This window comes from Capra hircus, chromosome 2 (assembly GCF_001704415.2).
Source record: "Capra hircus breed San Clemente chromosome 2, ASM170441v1, whole genome shotgun sequence".
Classification (NCBI taxonomy): Eukaryota; Metazoa; Chordata; class Mammalia; order Artiodactyla; family Bovidae; genus Capra; species Capra hircus.
This window is the reverse complement of record NC_030809.1, coordinates 32,708,277-32,725,778: the sequence shown is the minus strand read 5'-3', so window position 1 is coordinate 32,725,778 and position 17,502 is coordinate 32,708,277. Positions and strand designations below refer to the sequence as shown.

Sequence of the window (17,502 nt, the reverse complement as noted above, 5' to 3'; positions counted from 1 at the left end):
AGCACATTTAAATGGAAAGTAGTCATTGCTTAGAATTTGACATCATATGTGAACCTCTGTGTGATGAATTCATGCCAAATGTGAGCCAGTATTTCAGTCAGCATTTTCTAGTCCATGAAACCTATGGACTTGCTCTTTGAAACACTTTGAGTTGCTTTGTAAATTTTCTGCTATTGTTATGAGACCCTGATCATATTAAAATGTTTACACTCACCTGAGAGAATTGGTTTGTTAGTTCTTGGAGAGAAGACTCTAAAAGGGTCTTGTTGGACAGGCAAAATATATTAAGAACATTTTTCCCTAGAGTGGTCCAAGAGAAGGCATAATCAGCAATATAACCTGGATAGTTCTCACATAGTTCTCTTCGTATATCTTCTGAAGTTGAATTTTGCTGTAAAAGCTAAAAATGTATGTGAGAAAAGCAGTATAACAATGTTAGTAAATACAGATATCAAATATACTAGTCTTCAAGGAAACAAGCCTGTCTACATAATAGCCATTTTAAGTTCCTGCATTATAGCAACTATGAAATTAAAACTAAAATACATTGGGTTTACCCATGAAAATCCCTGAGAGAATATGTGAATATAGTGATTATTGTCATCATTATGATTTAAAATATTTACATATGATTTTTTTAAACTGAACTCATTTCTTGTATCTGATGAGACAACCTAATATACTAGATCTTCTCTGACAAAAATCTTCAGGCTTAAAAACCTTAGCTTTTCCTGGGCATTTAGCATCAGAGATTTAGGCGTCCTAACAGTTTGTGACACCTCATGGGAAACTGGCCAGGATTTCTGGAAGACTTCCAAAGAGGATGAGCTTCAGAGTCTAGTCTCAAGATCAACAGTGTTTATTTAGAAGAAGTAGAAAAACATGGATTATGTTTCATTGGAAAAGCAATGATTTCATTTATGAGTTTTGCATTAAAGAAAAAAAAACACATATATGAAGATACATCAGTTCAGTTCAGTGTAATTACCAAAAGCAATAATCAGAAAGCATTTTTATAATGGAGGGCCTCCATATATTTCACAGTACAGACTAGTCACAAATGTAGCACTATTTTCAGCTATAATATTGATTACATTCTCCATTATTAAGTTGTTTAGATATTTATAGAGCCAATTACAGTGAGTTGCAATATTTAATGCACCCTTCCTAATAATTAATTCTTACAACCTGTCAGGTGAAGGCTAACTACCTTCATCCTTCCCCTTTTATATCACAAAATCTACACTATGCCTTCCAGTGATTCAACTTCTAAATATAATGAAATAAGACAGGATCCATTTATTCTAGGATATACTCTAAGTGCCAGGTCTTCTAGTCATTCATCTATATCTCTTTCCGAACGTTACGTATAAATTCACTCCAAAACGATTTCTCTACTTATTCTTGCAAGGGTTGCAGAAAGCAGTAAACAGAAAGAAAGAGGAATCAGAGAGATTGCTGACACAGACATCAATATGTCATTCTAATTTTTATATCCTTTCTCTGCTCCAACTACTCTGAAAATATGTATCTATACATAGAAAATTCATTTTTTACTTATCTCCACTGGATATATGACTCTGTGCTGCCTCACAAAATTCTTAAATTTTATTCCATCTGAGAAAGAGAACCTGGGAATTTCAATACAATACAGTGATTTTTTTGAGAATAGCATTGCTATTTTAGCTATTAAAGAATTTAGCTGATATAACACAAGACTGTTTGCTTCTAGTATTAGAATTTAGAAGGATTGGATTGGAATAAAATCATAAATAAAATAAAATTATTAGAATATGGAAGAAATGGAATGGAATAAAGTAACTTTTCCTAGTTTACACCCTGATGTGACTTGCGGAGGCTTTATACTGGAATTAAGTGGGCACATGGTGGGGTTTCCTCAGTTACACAGGGTGATTTAGGTACCTCAACTATTATATAAACCAGGATTTCAAAATCTAGACTGAACTGACTGTGAAGGTCTTATATATCAACCAGCATTGGCAGAATTGCCTTGATAGGTATGGTGCCTTTTCCATACATTTTGAATTGTTCTTTGGTTTACTGACATAAACAAGCTTATTAAGATGCCTCAGTTATACATAATGTCACCTCAAGGGGAACTAATAGACACATATTAAGTAGCAGCGGTTAAGGTCATAGGAATATGAATAACATGAATAAAGATCAGAGTTATGTCTCCATGTTTCAGATGGAAGAAATGTCTACATCTAGATAAGATGTGGATGTATTATTAAAATTCTTTCGTGTGTGTGTGTGTGTGAGAGAGAGAGAGAGACAGAGACTGAGAGAGAAACAGTCCCTTGATGGCAAAATGTTGAAAGTGATCTCCTCTGAATTTCTGAAGAGCATGCAAAGCAGGACTCAAATGCCCATGGGCCAGCCAAGTAACTTAAATGTATGAATCTGGTTGGATAAAAGACCATAAGGAAAAGTGGGGATTTCAGTTAACAGAAGGGTACCTCTTCAGCCTAAAGGCATTCACATTCAATTTCTTACAATCCTTGTATATGCGCACACATGCACACGTAGCTCATAGGTTGCCAGTGCACACCTCTTAGAAATGATGTTTATCATTTTGCAATCTGGAATCTTAGAGAAGAAGGTGAGTAAACCAGACAGAAATCCATAGGTAAGCTGTTTAAGCCATGCTAAGGAAAGAGATTTTTATTACTTTTGGGAGAGATCTTTTATAGCTCCAATTTTTCCAAAAGCATTATTAGTATGGATGAGGCAGCAAGTCTGATGGCTGCTATAGCTTCATTTGCTTTCATACAGCATTTTTTCTTCCCTGCTTCAGAAAATTAAAAGATCACATATAATGCCACCCTATTTTTTTTTTTACCAAATGAAAATCTTAAGTTCAATTAAGGGACTTAACAGGGAAGTAAATAAATATCCAAGACTTTAAGGAATTTACAGTGTCTCTAAATTAAGCTTTTTATCAAACAGCTCCTAAGAAAAGAATCTCTCTGAGATATTACTCCAAATGGGAGTGCTCTTCCTATTTAGAAGAGTCCTCTATTAACCTAAGAGGTGATTGTTTACCTGCTTTTTGTTATGAGCTCAATATAAACTGATTGAAATTACCTTTTCCAAACTAAGAATCCGGGCAAGCACTTGACTACCATTGAAAGTATCTGTTTCAGTACTTTCCAAATCAGCACTTGGACTAGGAAACATTGTGGCTGTTGTGAAAAGAAAGAAAAGATTAGCAAAATAAACACACAAACTTACACACACATACACACACACACACATAAGAATCCATAAATATCACTTATGCTTTCATATACTCCACAACAAGAAATGTGTTCAAATATGCACCTTTTCCATGAAACTTTCCTACTGGCAAAATGCTGAATTCCATCAGTTTTTCCTTTCACATAAAACTGTGATGGTTTTGGTCTGCTCTTGGGTTCTTTCCAATCATTCTGGATGTCATTTGCTTTCATTCCAGTTTATATCATTAAACTTTATCACCAATATTATTGCCTAATAAACGGAATCATTTCAGTGCAAGCCAAGAGGATCTGAGGTGGCTCCACTAACCCCACAATCCATCACACCCAACATCTGCTTGAAGAATCTGCCAATGAGCAATACACATCTGGTGATAATGGGTTTTTTTTTAATTATTCAATTGGGAGGCTAAAATCTGCTTAACATCATAAATTCCCTCCTCCCCAAAGTGGTTTCTGAATGATATTTCAGATCAAATAAATGGGAGGAAGCAATTAGTCCAGACTACAGTATACTCTAATTAAGTAATTCCCAAAGTGGTCTCATCCAATACCATTTATAATGTGGCACAGTGTTCTGGGTTAGGAGCATTAGCTGGAAAATTATGTTCAGATCTATAGCATTCGTTAGCCAGTGTATTCACTTATAAATTTTGGATAGAAATACTTTATTATCCTCACAACAAAGAATCTTAATATTCAAAGATAGAGTGACCAACATCAGCGGGGTGTAGACTGTGTTAAAATGTTCACGGGGCTGAAGAATTTACATTCCTCTAGACCAAAGCAATACATTTGTGAGATGACTGGCCAGAAACGTAATACATGGCTATTGCACAGAGCAAAGCTAACTGGACCACGACAGTATGATCTTATTCTTCTGTTCTTTACCCTACTCCATCAGACACCCAGAGATCATTCACCACAGCATGTTAACTCCTCAAAACCATTCACAAACATATTCCTACTACAAAAACAAAATATTTTTTTTTCACGTGGCTCATCAACTTACACTGGAATGTTAGTGTCATAGAATCTTAAATATCACATGGCATTTTTAAAGGTTCTTTTTTTTCCCCCCAGAGCACCAATCATATTCTGACATAGAGGAATCTCTGTTTTGTTCACTAATATATCTCCAATAGCTCAGACAGTACCTTCGCAATAGCAGGCACCTAATGAATATTTGCTAATGAATATGAAACAATCCTGTTGTCTTGAGAGTTTATTCTCAAGTTGTGGCTTCTAATAACTGTATCTCAGGAACATCTGCAGCAGAAGTACCTGAGCAGAAGGTTCAGGAAGCTCAGCATGTGGGTATTCTGCACACTAACATCTGAGGGCCACTGGCTTAGCTGTGAATGAAGGAAGCACACAGCACGATGAGTGACTGTGCCACTGAGTGGTGGAGTGGGAGGAAGAAGACCGTCAGCTGGAAAGGCCCACCCTGACAGCTGCGCTAGTACCAGCTCAGCTGGATGACTGCAACAGGGAAGGTGCTTAACCTTGTTGGGCTTCATGTTCCTCACAAATAGAATGTAAAGCTCAGACAAATCTCTGAGACTCCATTCAATATGTTTTATTGCTAGGCATTCTAACCATCCCAGTGTCATTTAACTGTAGACAATGGAAGAGTTCCTGGTCAATTGTTGGACAGTGTGTAATTCTTAACATTATATTACTACCACTTATAGGCTTTTGCTTCTAGTGTGTATCACAGTAATAACTTAATTTCCAATTATTCTCAAGACCTTTGCATAATTGTACCACCACACTCAGGCAACTGTAAGGAGTGATTAGATCTCTCAGGATAGGCTAGGCATTCCATCTTTGCTCGAATTGTTGAAAGTACAACTTTTAAAGATGAGACCTTTGCTGGTTGTTCCAAAAGGCCTGTTCTAAACTGGACAGAAGAGGATAGCTTACCCAGTGATGCGTGCCTTTTTTCAGTACTCTGGAGTGATAAATTGCTGTCCTTCTCCAGGTTGGATGACTTTCTCAGAATTTCACTAGAGAAGAAAAAGCAAGAACTCTGTATCACTCACATTAATTTCAGTTAGCTACAGCAAAGTGTTATGTGGCAGATTCCAGGGCTCTCCTAGGACTTTCCAATTTTTAATCTACTTTCCAGGACTTTATGACAAAACTCACTTCACCATTTATCAATGAATATATAAGCATCCTACAAAGTAAATTTTTCTTCAGAGAAAATGGCCTAGATAAGGTTGAAATAGTTTTTTTTCTTTTCTTTTTTTTTTTTTACTATATTCCTACAGTAAAAAAGGACATAGAGCTAAACACTAAAAATATTTACAATATATATATTTTCTTTTAAAAAGATGGTGGATCCTAAACAGATGAGAGTCAAAGACTGCTTTGGGTACTGAAATAAAGGTCTGCTTATCTGTCAACCTTTAAAGGAAAACAAGTTTCTACATTAAATTACCGATGCTATTTTGAAGATTATCAAAGATGAACACTTTCAAGAAAGATTCAAAGAAGAAGGGGCAGAACACACATCTATGGAATATCTAATCTGTGCTAGGTACTATGGTTGGTGTCATGGCAGGTGGCACCAGATGTCAAAGAAAGAACGATGCATGCAGCGTTTTAATTTCACTGAATGTATCAAGGCTGTAATGATAGCATATGATGCCAGGAATCTCTGTACATGATCACACCACCTTTTGGCAGAAAACACTATTGGACCATCCCACAGTTCAGCAATCTTCTTTTTTTCTTTTTAAATAACTTCCTGTTTATCATTTTTTAAATAGAAATAATCACATTTTCTTGAAAACTTGATATACCTAAAGTACATATCTGAAATAAATGTATCTATTTCAAGAATGAAATAAGTCCAGATGTCTGGAGTGAATAATGTGTTTTGTCTGATTGTTTATAAAAAGCTTACTGAAGGTACATAAGAACAGATATAAAAAGACAAGAGCAGAAAAGCAAGAAGTTCTGCTTGCTATTGTGGTTTGATTTGACTTCCTTTTAAGAAACAAGATCCAAATCCTGGTTCCAGGGTACTTTATGATTTATAATTGGAAAAAAAATCTCTTTTTTTCCCCAGTGTGTCCTTTTAATAAAAATGATAAGAAAAGGTGATATTTGTCTTCATTCCCTAGTGTTCTTCCAGTATCCTCTATAAAATGTACTGGTTGCTCCCAAAGTTCTGCATTCTTAATGTATATTTATTTGAATTATTCATGACCATGACTATATTCCTCTAAATCTTCTTATATTCCTTATTTGGATGGGAAAACTGTTCAGATAAAAGTAAGAACTGACCTGGACCTTTTCCTTTCTCTCAAACAGAAAGTTTTAGACAGTTTGAGAAAGTCAGTTTCACTTTTCTTTTTCTTGACACTTTTTTAGTTCAGCTTGAAATACTGTAAGGAGTACTACTGAATATCAACACACTGTGAAATAAAGGGAAAACTACCTTCATAAAAATTTTAAGGAATAGGGACAGCAACAAAAACCAAAGGGAAAGCGACAAAGATGAAAAAGAGCAAAGAAAGAGCAAGAGAAAAGACTGAGTAATAAATGGGAGTGGGGGAGGAAAACAAGAGGTGATAAGAAACTAAGGAAGTATGAGCTTGGAAAAGCAAAAGCTGCATCTCCTCCATAGGGGCCATCTTGCCCATTTCCCCACATTCAGGTAAAAGCCCTAAAACTACTCCTTCAAATATTCTTTCAAAATCAAAGACAAGTTCATCCCTTTCCCAGCAAGCCACTGGCTCAGCAGTTCTGAACTGACTCAACAGAAAATGGTTCCTCTGGACAAGGAACTCTGGAGGCTTCTTTTCTAAGGGGACCTGCCTTGACCAGAAGGTGGCCATAGTTACATGGTGGTACATAGATCCCATGTTACAGGAGTGGGGAGGTGGTTCACCTCCTCTTAGGTGGTCCTGGTATGGCTTTTTGTCAGGGAGAGAGCATGGGATATCATATGTGCTTTGCAGTTCATCATGCTGAAAATTTCCCGGGTTTATTTTGTATTTACAGCATGTAGTATGACGGCATGTGTACTCTGCTACTGCACAATTATTATCCGTAAACTCAAAATGGAAACCAGAAAGTAAATGTACAACAGCAAGCATTGTGGGAAAAAACATGAATTAAGGCTCTAAGGTGAAATTCAGTTTATTTCCTCCAAGAAAGGCAATTGGTTCTTTTAGCTCCCTATTAAATTGCTAAAGGAGGACAAGAAGGTAACCAGTCTTACTGAGTTCAGGGTAATCTCTGCCCATGCTTATAGACAGAGAATTCTATGCTTCTTAGACAATGAATGGATTTGCATTTAAAGCTGGTTTTAGAAAAGGCAGAGGAACCAGAGACCAAATGGCCAACATCCGCTGGATCATCAAAGAAGCAAGAGAGTTCCAGAAAAACGTCTATTTCTGCTTTATCAACTATGCAAAAGTCTTTGACTGTATGGATCACAATCAACTGTGGAAAATTCTGAAAGAGATGGGAATACCAGACCACCTAACCTGCCTCTTGAGAAACCTTATGGAGGTCAGGAAGCAACAGTTACTACTGAACATGGAACAACAGACTGGTTCCAAATAGGAAAAGGAGTACGTCAAGGCTGTATATTGTCACCCTGCTTATTTAACTTATATGCAGAGTACATCATGAGAAACGCTGGGCTGGAAGATGCACAAGCTGGAATCAAGATTGCCGGGAGAAATATCAGTAACCTCAGATATGCAGATGACACCACCCTTATGGCAGAAAAGGAAGAGGAGCTAAAAAGCCTCTTGATGAAAGTGAAAGAGGAGAGTGAAAAAGTTGGCATAAAGCTCAACATTCAGAAAACGAAGATCATGGCATCCGGTCCCATCACTTCATGGGATATAGATGGGGAAACAGTGGAAACAGTGTCAGACTTTATTTTGGGGGGCTCCAAAATCACTGCAGATGGTGACTGAAGCCATGAAATTAAAAGACGCTTACTCCTTGGAAGAAAAGTTATGACCAACCTAGGTAGCATATTCAAAAGCAGAGACATTACTTTGCCGACTAAGGTCCATCTAGTCAAGGCTATGGTTTTTCCAGTAGTCATGTATGGATGTGAGAGTTGGACTGTGAAGAAGGCTGAGCACCAAAGAATTGATGGTTTTGAACTGTGGTGTTGGAGAAGACTCTTGAGAGTCCTTTGGACTGCAAGGAGATCCAACCAGTCCATTCTGAAGGAGATCAGCCCTGGGATTTCTTTGGAAGGAATGACGCTAAAGCTGAAACTCTAGTACTCTGGCCACCTCATGAGAAGAGTTGACTCATTGGAAAAGACTCTGATGCTGGGAGGAGTTGGGGGCAGGAGGAGAAGGGGACAACGAGGATGAGATGGCTGGATGGCATCACTGACTCGATGGACGTGAGTCTGGGTGAACTCCGGGAGTTGGTGATGGACAGGGAGGCCTGGCGTGCTGCGATTCATGGGGTCGCAAAGAGTCAGACATGACAGAGCGACTGAACTGAACTGAACTGAAGCACTTTGTACATACTTCAGTCAGTCAGTCAGTTCAGTCGTTCAGTCGTGTTCGACTCTTTGCCACCCCATGAATCGCAGCACGCCAGGCCTCCCTGTCAATCACCAACTCCCGGAGTTCACTCAGACTCACGTCCATCGAGTCAGTGATGCCATCCAGCCATCTCATCCTCTGTCGTCCCCTTCTCCTCCTGCCCCCATTGTACATACTTAGTTTATATCAATTAAGTGTACTATGTTTGCTTGTGTACCTATTCCTATCACTTTTCCATTTTAGGCTGTGACATCTTTGGAAGTAGGCACCATGATGATCTTTTTATTTGACATATCTAGTATGGTTCTGAACCATAAAACTGAATAGCTGATTAAATAAAAATAGATGGTATTGCCAGAGTGTAGAAGAACTTTGGAGTTAGTAGGTATCTTTCAAATTCCATCTCTGCCACTTCCTAAAAAATTGAAGCCTCATCTATAAGTTAGGAATGATACACCCATGTTGCAAAGCTATTGTGAATATTGTGTGAGGTGTGCTGATCGAGTTCCTACTGGGGCCCTGACATCATAGATACTCACCAACATTAACTGTCAAAGCGCCCACAAAGATGTACAAAGACACAGCCTTCACCATCAGTATGCAGCTGAAGCCCCACACTTATGTATCTATGGTCCTTACAAGATCCTTCTAGAATACTAGAAGCTTCAGGATCTCTGGACACCAAATGGATGCACCCTTATTATTCATAAACTGGGGCCTGCACACACTGGCTGGTGAGGTGGGAAGAGGCAAAGGGCCTAACCCAGAATTTTATAGCTCTTTCTTCATTTTCAAATTTAATTTCTTTATAAGTTTACTCATAAGAGGAATTTACCATTTGAAGGAATGATCAATTTTCTCTTTGGGCGGTAAAACTCTTAGGAAGAGTCTATCTACAGTGCACTCTGTTGGCAGATGGCACATGACAAACATTTAATAATGAAGAATACAGTCTGGAAGAATGGATAGCTAAGGAGGCAACATTTTTATTTATTTATGTTTTTTTTTAAACTTTAATTTATTGTTTTTATTGACAGATAATTGCTTTATAGAATTTTGTTGTTTTCTGTCAAACCTCAACATGAATCAGCCATAGATAAGCATATATCCCCTCCCTTTTGAACCTCCCTCCCATCTCCCTCCCCATCCCACCCCACTAGGTTGATACAGAGCCCCTGCTTGAGTTTCCTGAGCCATACAGCAAATTTCTGTAGGCTATCTAATTTACATATGGCAATATAAATTTCTATGTTATTCTTTCCATACATCTCACCCTCTCCTGCCCTCTCCCATGTCTGTAAGTCAATTCTCTATGTCTGTTTTTCCATTAGTTCAGTCGCTCAGTGTCTGACTCTTTGCAACCCCATGGACTAAAGAATGCCAGGCTTCCCTGTCCATCACCAACTCCCAGAGCTTACTCAAACTCGTGTCCATTGAGTCGGTTATGCAATCCAACCATCTCATCCTCTGTTTTTCCATTGCTGCCCTGTAAATAAATCCTTCAGTACCATTTTTCTAGTCCATATATGTGGGTTAGAATATGATATTTATCTTTCTCTTTCTGATCCACTTCACTCTGTATAATAAATAGGTTCTAGTTTCATCTACCTCATTAGAACTTACTCAGATGTGTTCCTTTTTATGGCTGAGTAATATTCCATTGTGTATATGTACCACAACTTCTTTATCCATTCATCTGTCAATGGACATCTAGGTTGCTTCCATGTTCTAGCTATTGGAAATAGTGCTGCAATGGGATACATGTGTCTTTTCAATTTTGGTTTCCTCAGGGTATATGCCTAGGAGTGGGATTGCTGGGTCATATGGTGGGTTTATTCTTAGTTTTTTAAGGAATCTCTATACCGTCTTCCATAGTGGTTGTATCAATTTCCACTCTCACCAACAGTGCAAGAGGGTTCCCTTTTCTCCACACCCTCTCTCACATTTATTGTTTGTAGAGTTTTTGATGATGGCCGTTCTGACTCGTGTGAGGTGATATCTCACTGTAGTTTTGATTTGCATTTCTCTGGTAATGAGGGATGTTGAACATCTTTTCATGTGTTTGATAGCCATCTGTATGTCTTCTTTGGAGAAATGTCTGTTTAGGTCTTTTCCCCACTTTTTGATTAAGTTGTTTGTTTTTCTGGCATTGAGTTGTATGAACTGCTTGTATATTTTGGAAATTAATCCTCTGTCAGTTGTTTCATTTGCTATTATTTTCTCCCATTCTGAGGGCTGTCTTTTCATCTTGCTTATAGTTTCCAGTTTTCCCAGCACCATTTATTAAAGAGGCTGTCTTTGCCCTGCTGTATATTTTTGCCTGAAAAAAGCAACTTTTAAAAATAGCCTGCCTCCCTTGTTGCACACCTGGCTCTGCAAAGATCCTTGGAAGAGGAAGCACTCAAAGATGGCAACACATGCATAAACATATAATCAATCTTCACTGTAGCCACCATATTTATTCATAAACTCACACACATTTATTAAATTCCCAGGACATATACAGGTAAAACAAATTAAAAAAATAAAACAGGGATTATAATATGTTAATGGTAATAGCTAAGGGAGGATATGGCCAGGGGATGATGACTACACATGACTGGGGGTGCTAAATTAGAGTTATCATTTGCACTTTGTATAGAGCAAGGTCCTAGAATCATTACCTAATTCTTGGCTCTTGCTACCTTAAAATCTTTTTGTTCATCCTTTTACTACACTAGTGGTTTGCCACTGGGGGCAATTTCTGGCCCCTCCCCTGCTCCTGGGGGATATTTCACAATATCTGGAGACATGTTGGCTGTTACACTGGATAGGAGTGATGCTACTTGTATCTAGAGGTCAGGGATGAGGGTAGAGACCAGGGATGCTACTAAACATTCTACAATGCACAGCACAACAAAGAATTATCTGGCCCCAAGTACTATGCTATGACAGAGAAGTGGACTTATTCAGCCCCCATCAACTCCCTAGGACCAACTCAGGAGATTTAAAAATCCTATTCAGGAATTCAGAATAGGTGTAAGGAAGTCTGAGAGAATCTTTCTCATACTAGATATCTCTGGGAGGTATATTATGGTGCCTCTTGAATCCAGCATGTAAGCTCATCTGGATCCAGAAAATTCAATCTTCTGGGTGAGGCAAGAAAGGCTGAGTCAAATCTTCAAGTGGCCCATGGCATCATTTTGACTTTTCCAGACCCAGCTCACATGTCCAGGACCATGGAGATGGTTAAGAGCATTGCCTCTAAGATGCTGAAGAAGTAGATTCTGACTCTACCATATTTATAGTGCTCTACTTCAAAAGGGACTTAATAAGGGGAACATCTTGGATTCAAAATGTCAAACTTAAGATATTGGGAGGGAAACTAGGCTGAGTAGTTTTATTTCTTCTCAGACATGTCTACCAACAGTTCCATTTGGGAAATGTCACATTTATAGATATCATCATAGCGGTAGGATTTATGCACTTATACCGAATGTCTTTGTATTTCCTGTGAGTGGGAAAGACTACCTGTGTGGGTGGCATCCATGTGCACCATGGTAATTCTGTCTTTGAAAGGAATATGTGTCTAGGAAAGACACATATGGCAAATCCTAAAAAGAAAATTCTGACTTTTTTTTTTGTCTCTAAGGATTAGTTAAACTTATTCTATTTTTCATTTTCCCCCTGAAATATAGTTATACAGGTAATGCAGTGACACCTGGAAAGAAGGTGTGAAATATGCCCCAGGCCCAGTTCTGACTCCAGCTTCCCATGACAGGCATTACTAACTTTAGGGACAAATAAGAATGTTATAAGCATAAGTCATTCACAGGAAAAGTTTAACTTTTTCATAATTTCTTGAAGTTCATCCTCATGTTCATTCCTTCAGGGCCTTCCATATTCAGATATAATCCTTGCATGCCCATGGTCAACATGCACCTCTCTTCTAGGTGGCTCACTTGCCAATCAACAACCAGTCAAGGTGTTAAGATTTAGAAATGCCTTAATATGTTGCTCTGTCCTAGGGCTTTTTATATTCTTTGGAGGGACTTTGGAGATGTTATATCTGAGCTAATACATTTCTAAAAGTTTTCAGAGGCACCGTGATGGGGCAGATGAGGAAATGTCTTTGGGGCAGATGTGCATCAGAAGCACATAGAATATGGGGGAGGAGACAACTTTGCAGTAGCTTTCAGATAACCCTGTACATACTGTGTTCTACCTAGCCCTGACACAGAGAGATTAATCTGGCAACATTACAAAGGAATTTGTAATTCTGCCATCACAGTCAGTAGCAAAGCTGTCTGCCTATTCCTCTAAACTGACTATACAAGGATCACCATTAATTTCTTTCTTAGGTTCTGAGATTCTCTATTTTGTTGCTGTTGTTTAGTCACTAAGTAGTTTCCAGCTCTTTTGCAACCCCTTGGGCTGTAGCCCGCCAGGGTCCACTGTCCATGGGATTTTCCAGGCAAGGATACTGGAGTGGGTTGCCATTTGCTTCTCTAAGAGATCTTCTCGACCCAGGGATTGAATCCACATCTCCTGCATTCGCAGGCAGATTTTTTACCACTGAGCCACCAGGAAAGCCCTTCTTTTTCTATCTCCAACACACCTTCCTCTAGTCTGGTAACTACCACCCTATCTGACCTTCATGATCTCACCCATACAGGTCTCTGGAGAACTCTTCTGATATCTCCCCACCCAACCCTCTCTCCACTCCAATAAAATATCCAATAGTAAGATATATATTCTTCAGACAGAAACAATGTCTCAGAGTGCCTATATAACTATTCACCATCTGTTGTCTAATGTTTTAGGCACAGTGAGAACAAAACAAATAGTCATCACATTTACCATTTGACAGATTAATTTACCTGTTTAGTAGTTTCTGTCTTTTTCTCACCAGATTTTAAGTTTTTATGGGAATCTAGCATGTAAGGTCATCTGTATCCACAGTAACTTGGGTAGTCTCTAGCACATGGTACATGTTCAATACATTCTAACTCAATGAATTAACAATTTTGCCTGCATGGCAGTTAAAGACTTCCTTCTACTTTGTTTTTGATAAATGATGTTTTCACCTTTATTTTTACACAGATACTCACTAAAATGATTACTAAATGGTTATACATTACTCTGAAATTAATACAGTTATGAGACCTAATACATCTTACTTCATGTTTACAGTCAAATGAGGATGCATACCTGTTCTACTTCCAATTACCCTAGATTCCCAATAATATCTTTACTTTCTAAACACATCCATATTTTTCACTACTAAACAAAAGCCGTGGTACTTTTAAAAAAATGCCTCTGAATAGAATCAGATTAGCTGTGTTTCAGGTTCTATAGGAGCCACTCGACACTACGAACAAAGGTATGAATTTGGAAACCATGGGTCATGGATGAGTGTCAACACGACAGAGACAAGGAGTAAATCCATAGAGGCAATTCCCCAGCAGGAGCTGCAGGAAGGCTGAATTGTTTCTCCAAATAATGACCCTGTGAGCTCTGCAAGATGATCTTTGCCATTTGCCAGCTGTGTGAGCAACAGCACAGTCAAGAGCCCCCACTGTTCTGATGTATTCTTAGAGGCAGTGCAGGGAGGAAGGACCATAAGGGTAAGTCCCATGATGTTGGATCATCCCTTGTGCAAAAGAGCAAGAAAACAATAAATGTAATCATCTCTTCTTTCAGACAGCTAGTTAAACAGTTGATGCTGAGTTGATGGTTGAATTTTTTTTAAACCACCTCATCCTGAAGCTAATGTTTAAAGAAGTATGAATTTAATAACAGAAGACTGGTGCTAATGCAAAAATGCATCAAAACACCTGGCAACTGGCCAGCAAGTAGTGACCTCAGTGTGATCATGTCTTTCAGAAGAGCATTCTATTAAAATAAACATGCTGGGCCTCCTTTGATAAGGCCAAAGATAGCATTGTTTCCCCTCACTTAGAAAACAGAAAAGGAAGATGGTTTGTTTCTTAATGTGGCTATGCTAGTGAATTTTTCTTCACCAAAGGGAAGCAATTTAGTGACATGCCTTACCCAGTATGGAACGGCTTACCTAGTAACCACGGCCCAGTTTCATTGTGTGGCTATATTATACATAAAAATTAATAGCATGGTGGGAGATATCATTAATGCAGTTTTATTAGTGCATGTAATTTCCAAATTAAGCTCCAATTACTTGGTAGTTTAGAGAAAATACTGAATATACAGCAATATACAGCTTGAGCTCAATATAATACTTGGAGATTAGAATAAAAGTGAAAAAAAGAGATATGATCAACTAGCTAGAGAGTAACCAACAGAGGGTAAAAATAAACTTGGACTTTAATCTTAGTTCTAAAATCAACTCAATGCTTCATCTCAGGGGGCTCCATGAATTTGGTCCTCTATTATGTTACTGAGGACCATATACATAGAAATACACAGAAAAATACTTTTTTGGGGGTGGTAATATGTATAGATAGACTTCTTAAATACTGATAACTATTCTCCTTGTTGTTACTTAGTTCTTCATGAGACAAAATTAAAAAGATACAAAGAAAAGAGTGCCAAGTGGATCCAGTTTGTAAATAATGGACATTAATTTTCCTCATATCTTCTCTAACACTTGGTTCACAAAATGTCCATCTCAAGTACAACTTCTCCATGAAGGTTTACCTGATTACATCAGCTGAAAGCTCTCTTTCTACTTTAAATATGGAGGATGTCTTGCTTCAATTTCCTCCTGGCATTCTTTTTTTGCACTATCTCCTATTATCACTCATTTAACATTTACCTTCTCCTGCTAGCCCAGATGATAAAGAATCCGTCTACAATGCAGGAGACTTGTGTTGGATCCCTGGGTCGGAAAGAAGAGAATGGCAACCCACTCCAGTATTCTTGCCTGGAGAATCCCATGAACAGAGGGGCCTGATGGGCTATAGTCCATGGGGTTGCAAAGAGTCAGACACAACTGAGCAACTAACACTTTCACTTTTACTTTTCTCCTACTAGAACACAGGCATAAATCATGCCTAACTCATCACTCACACAGGGACACAGAGACTGTGAACTAGGTGAATAAATAAAGTATTCATTCACTTTATCTCTACACTGAGTACCCAGGGGGACAATAGGCTCTAGCCATCTTTTGGTATCCTTGCAGAGATACACAACTAGTGGCTAGTTGAGGCAATGCTTGTATATGCTTAGAACATTAGTCTCACAGACAATATGTCATGCCATTTCCCTGTTTAAAAATTTCCAATGGCTTCTCATTATACTAAAAGCAGAAGGCAAATTCCTTCCGTTTTCTTACCTGTTTGATGCTTCATGCTCTTTCTCGGGGGTTTTTCATTTTTTCAACAAATCCTCTGCCCCTTTCATCATCCTGTACTATGTTCTATCCATATTAGGCAACTTCCTATTCCTCTAAATGATCAAGTGTGTCCCCATTTCAGGATCACTGACTGCTTCTCTGCCTGGGACTTTCTCTTCTAGATGTTCATATGCGAGTGCTGGCTTTTCCCAGTCCTTCTTGGTCTCCACTCATATGTCACCTTCCAACAGAGGCCGTTCTTTTGCTATTTAATGCTCACCTTTCAGTTTCTACCTCTTAATTTGCTCTATTTTCTTGCTGGAACATTTACTATTATTGGTGATTATGCTATTTATTCATTTGACTGCTTTTTTGCTTTTCCATTAGAATACAAGTAACAAAAGGGTAGAGAATTTGTTTGGTTCATCTCTGTATTATAGCGCCTAGAATGATGCCTGGCACACAGAAATTTCTCAGCCACTATTTCTTGAATATGTTGATAAACAAATCAGTGAACATCAGAATGCTCTATGCATAAAGACTAAATAACTTATTGACACAATAAAAACCGGAGTGAATCAGCAACCCAACAATTACATTTTATCTCAAGTCATTTCCCAAGATAATTCTTGACGTGTTGATATTTTATGTTAAATAGCTTGCAGTTACTTACTCTCTCAAAGTATTACCCATACTAATTGATGATCAAAATCATGATGATAATACTGAAGGAGAAATGGTGCTACATGCCAGTGAATTTAAATGAAAATTTGAGGGACCAAATATCTCTGATTACAGATAAATATAATCTTTTCTTGAGAAACACAGAAAAAAATCTCTACCAAAATAATCTCATGATTGATTCAGATTACAATGTTATTAGTTCTACAAATGGTTAGGCTCTTGACTCTTTAGATTTAAATCTCAGGATGGAAAACTGAGGTTGCAAATGGTCTAGATTCCCTATCTTTATTCTTCAGCTTCTTCTCATACCATAAAATAGGACACATTAACCTCATTTAAAGGTGGTTCTTCAATTAAGTATACTTCCAACTTTATTACTTTGATTTCTAGATTCCTAATTTCCTTATTTGCATTTCCTGGTTTCTGTTATATCCAGAAGTACCACATAGAAGATAATATCCCTGACTTTGTTCTATATCTTACGTTTGTGATCGAGTCTTAGGGCAATGCCACGGACAATTTGAAGTAGGATAGAGAATCCCTGAGGGAAGTTAAGAATGACTGCCTTGACTATCCAGTTGTTTTTTTTTTTTAACTGGAGTATAGTTGATTTTTTTATAGTTAATTTTTGGGGGCTTCTCTGGTAGCTCAGTTGGTAAAGAATCCGTCTGTGATGCAGGAGACCTGGGTTGGATCCACGGATCCAGAAGATCCCTTGAAGAAG

The 17,502-nt window shown here is 38.1% G+C and overlaps 1 protein-coding gene across 2 annotated transcripts in view; it reads right to left on the bottom strand.

Annotated features, from left to right (window-relative positions):
* The window catches only part of ABCA12 (ATP binding cassette subfamily A member 12), a 209,076-nt gene that overhangs the window by 117,674 nt on the left and 73,900 nt on the right, over positions 1-17,502 (bottom strand). For both annotated transcript variants that reach the window (XM_018059867.1, XM_018059874.1), the window contains exons 4-6: positions 5,187-5,269; positions 3,109-3,206; positions 215-400 (exon numbers count right to left, since the gene is read on the bottom strand). In XM_018059867.1, the coding sequence (XP_017915356.1) occupies positions 215-400; positions 3,109-3,206; positions 5,187-5,269 (367 nt within the window). The remainder of the gene's footprint in view (positions 1-214; positions 401-3,108; positions 3,207-5,186; positions 5,270-17,502) is intronic.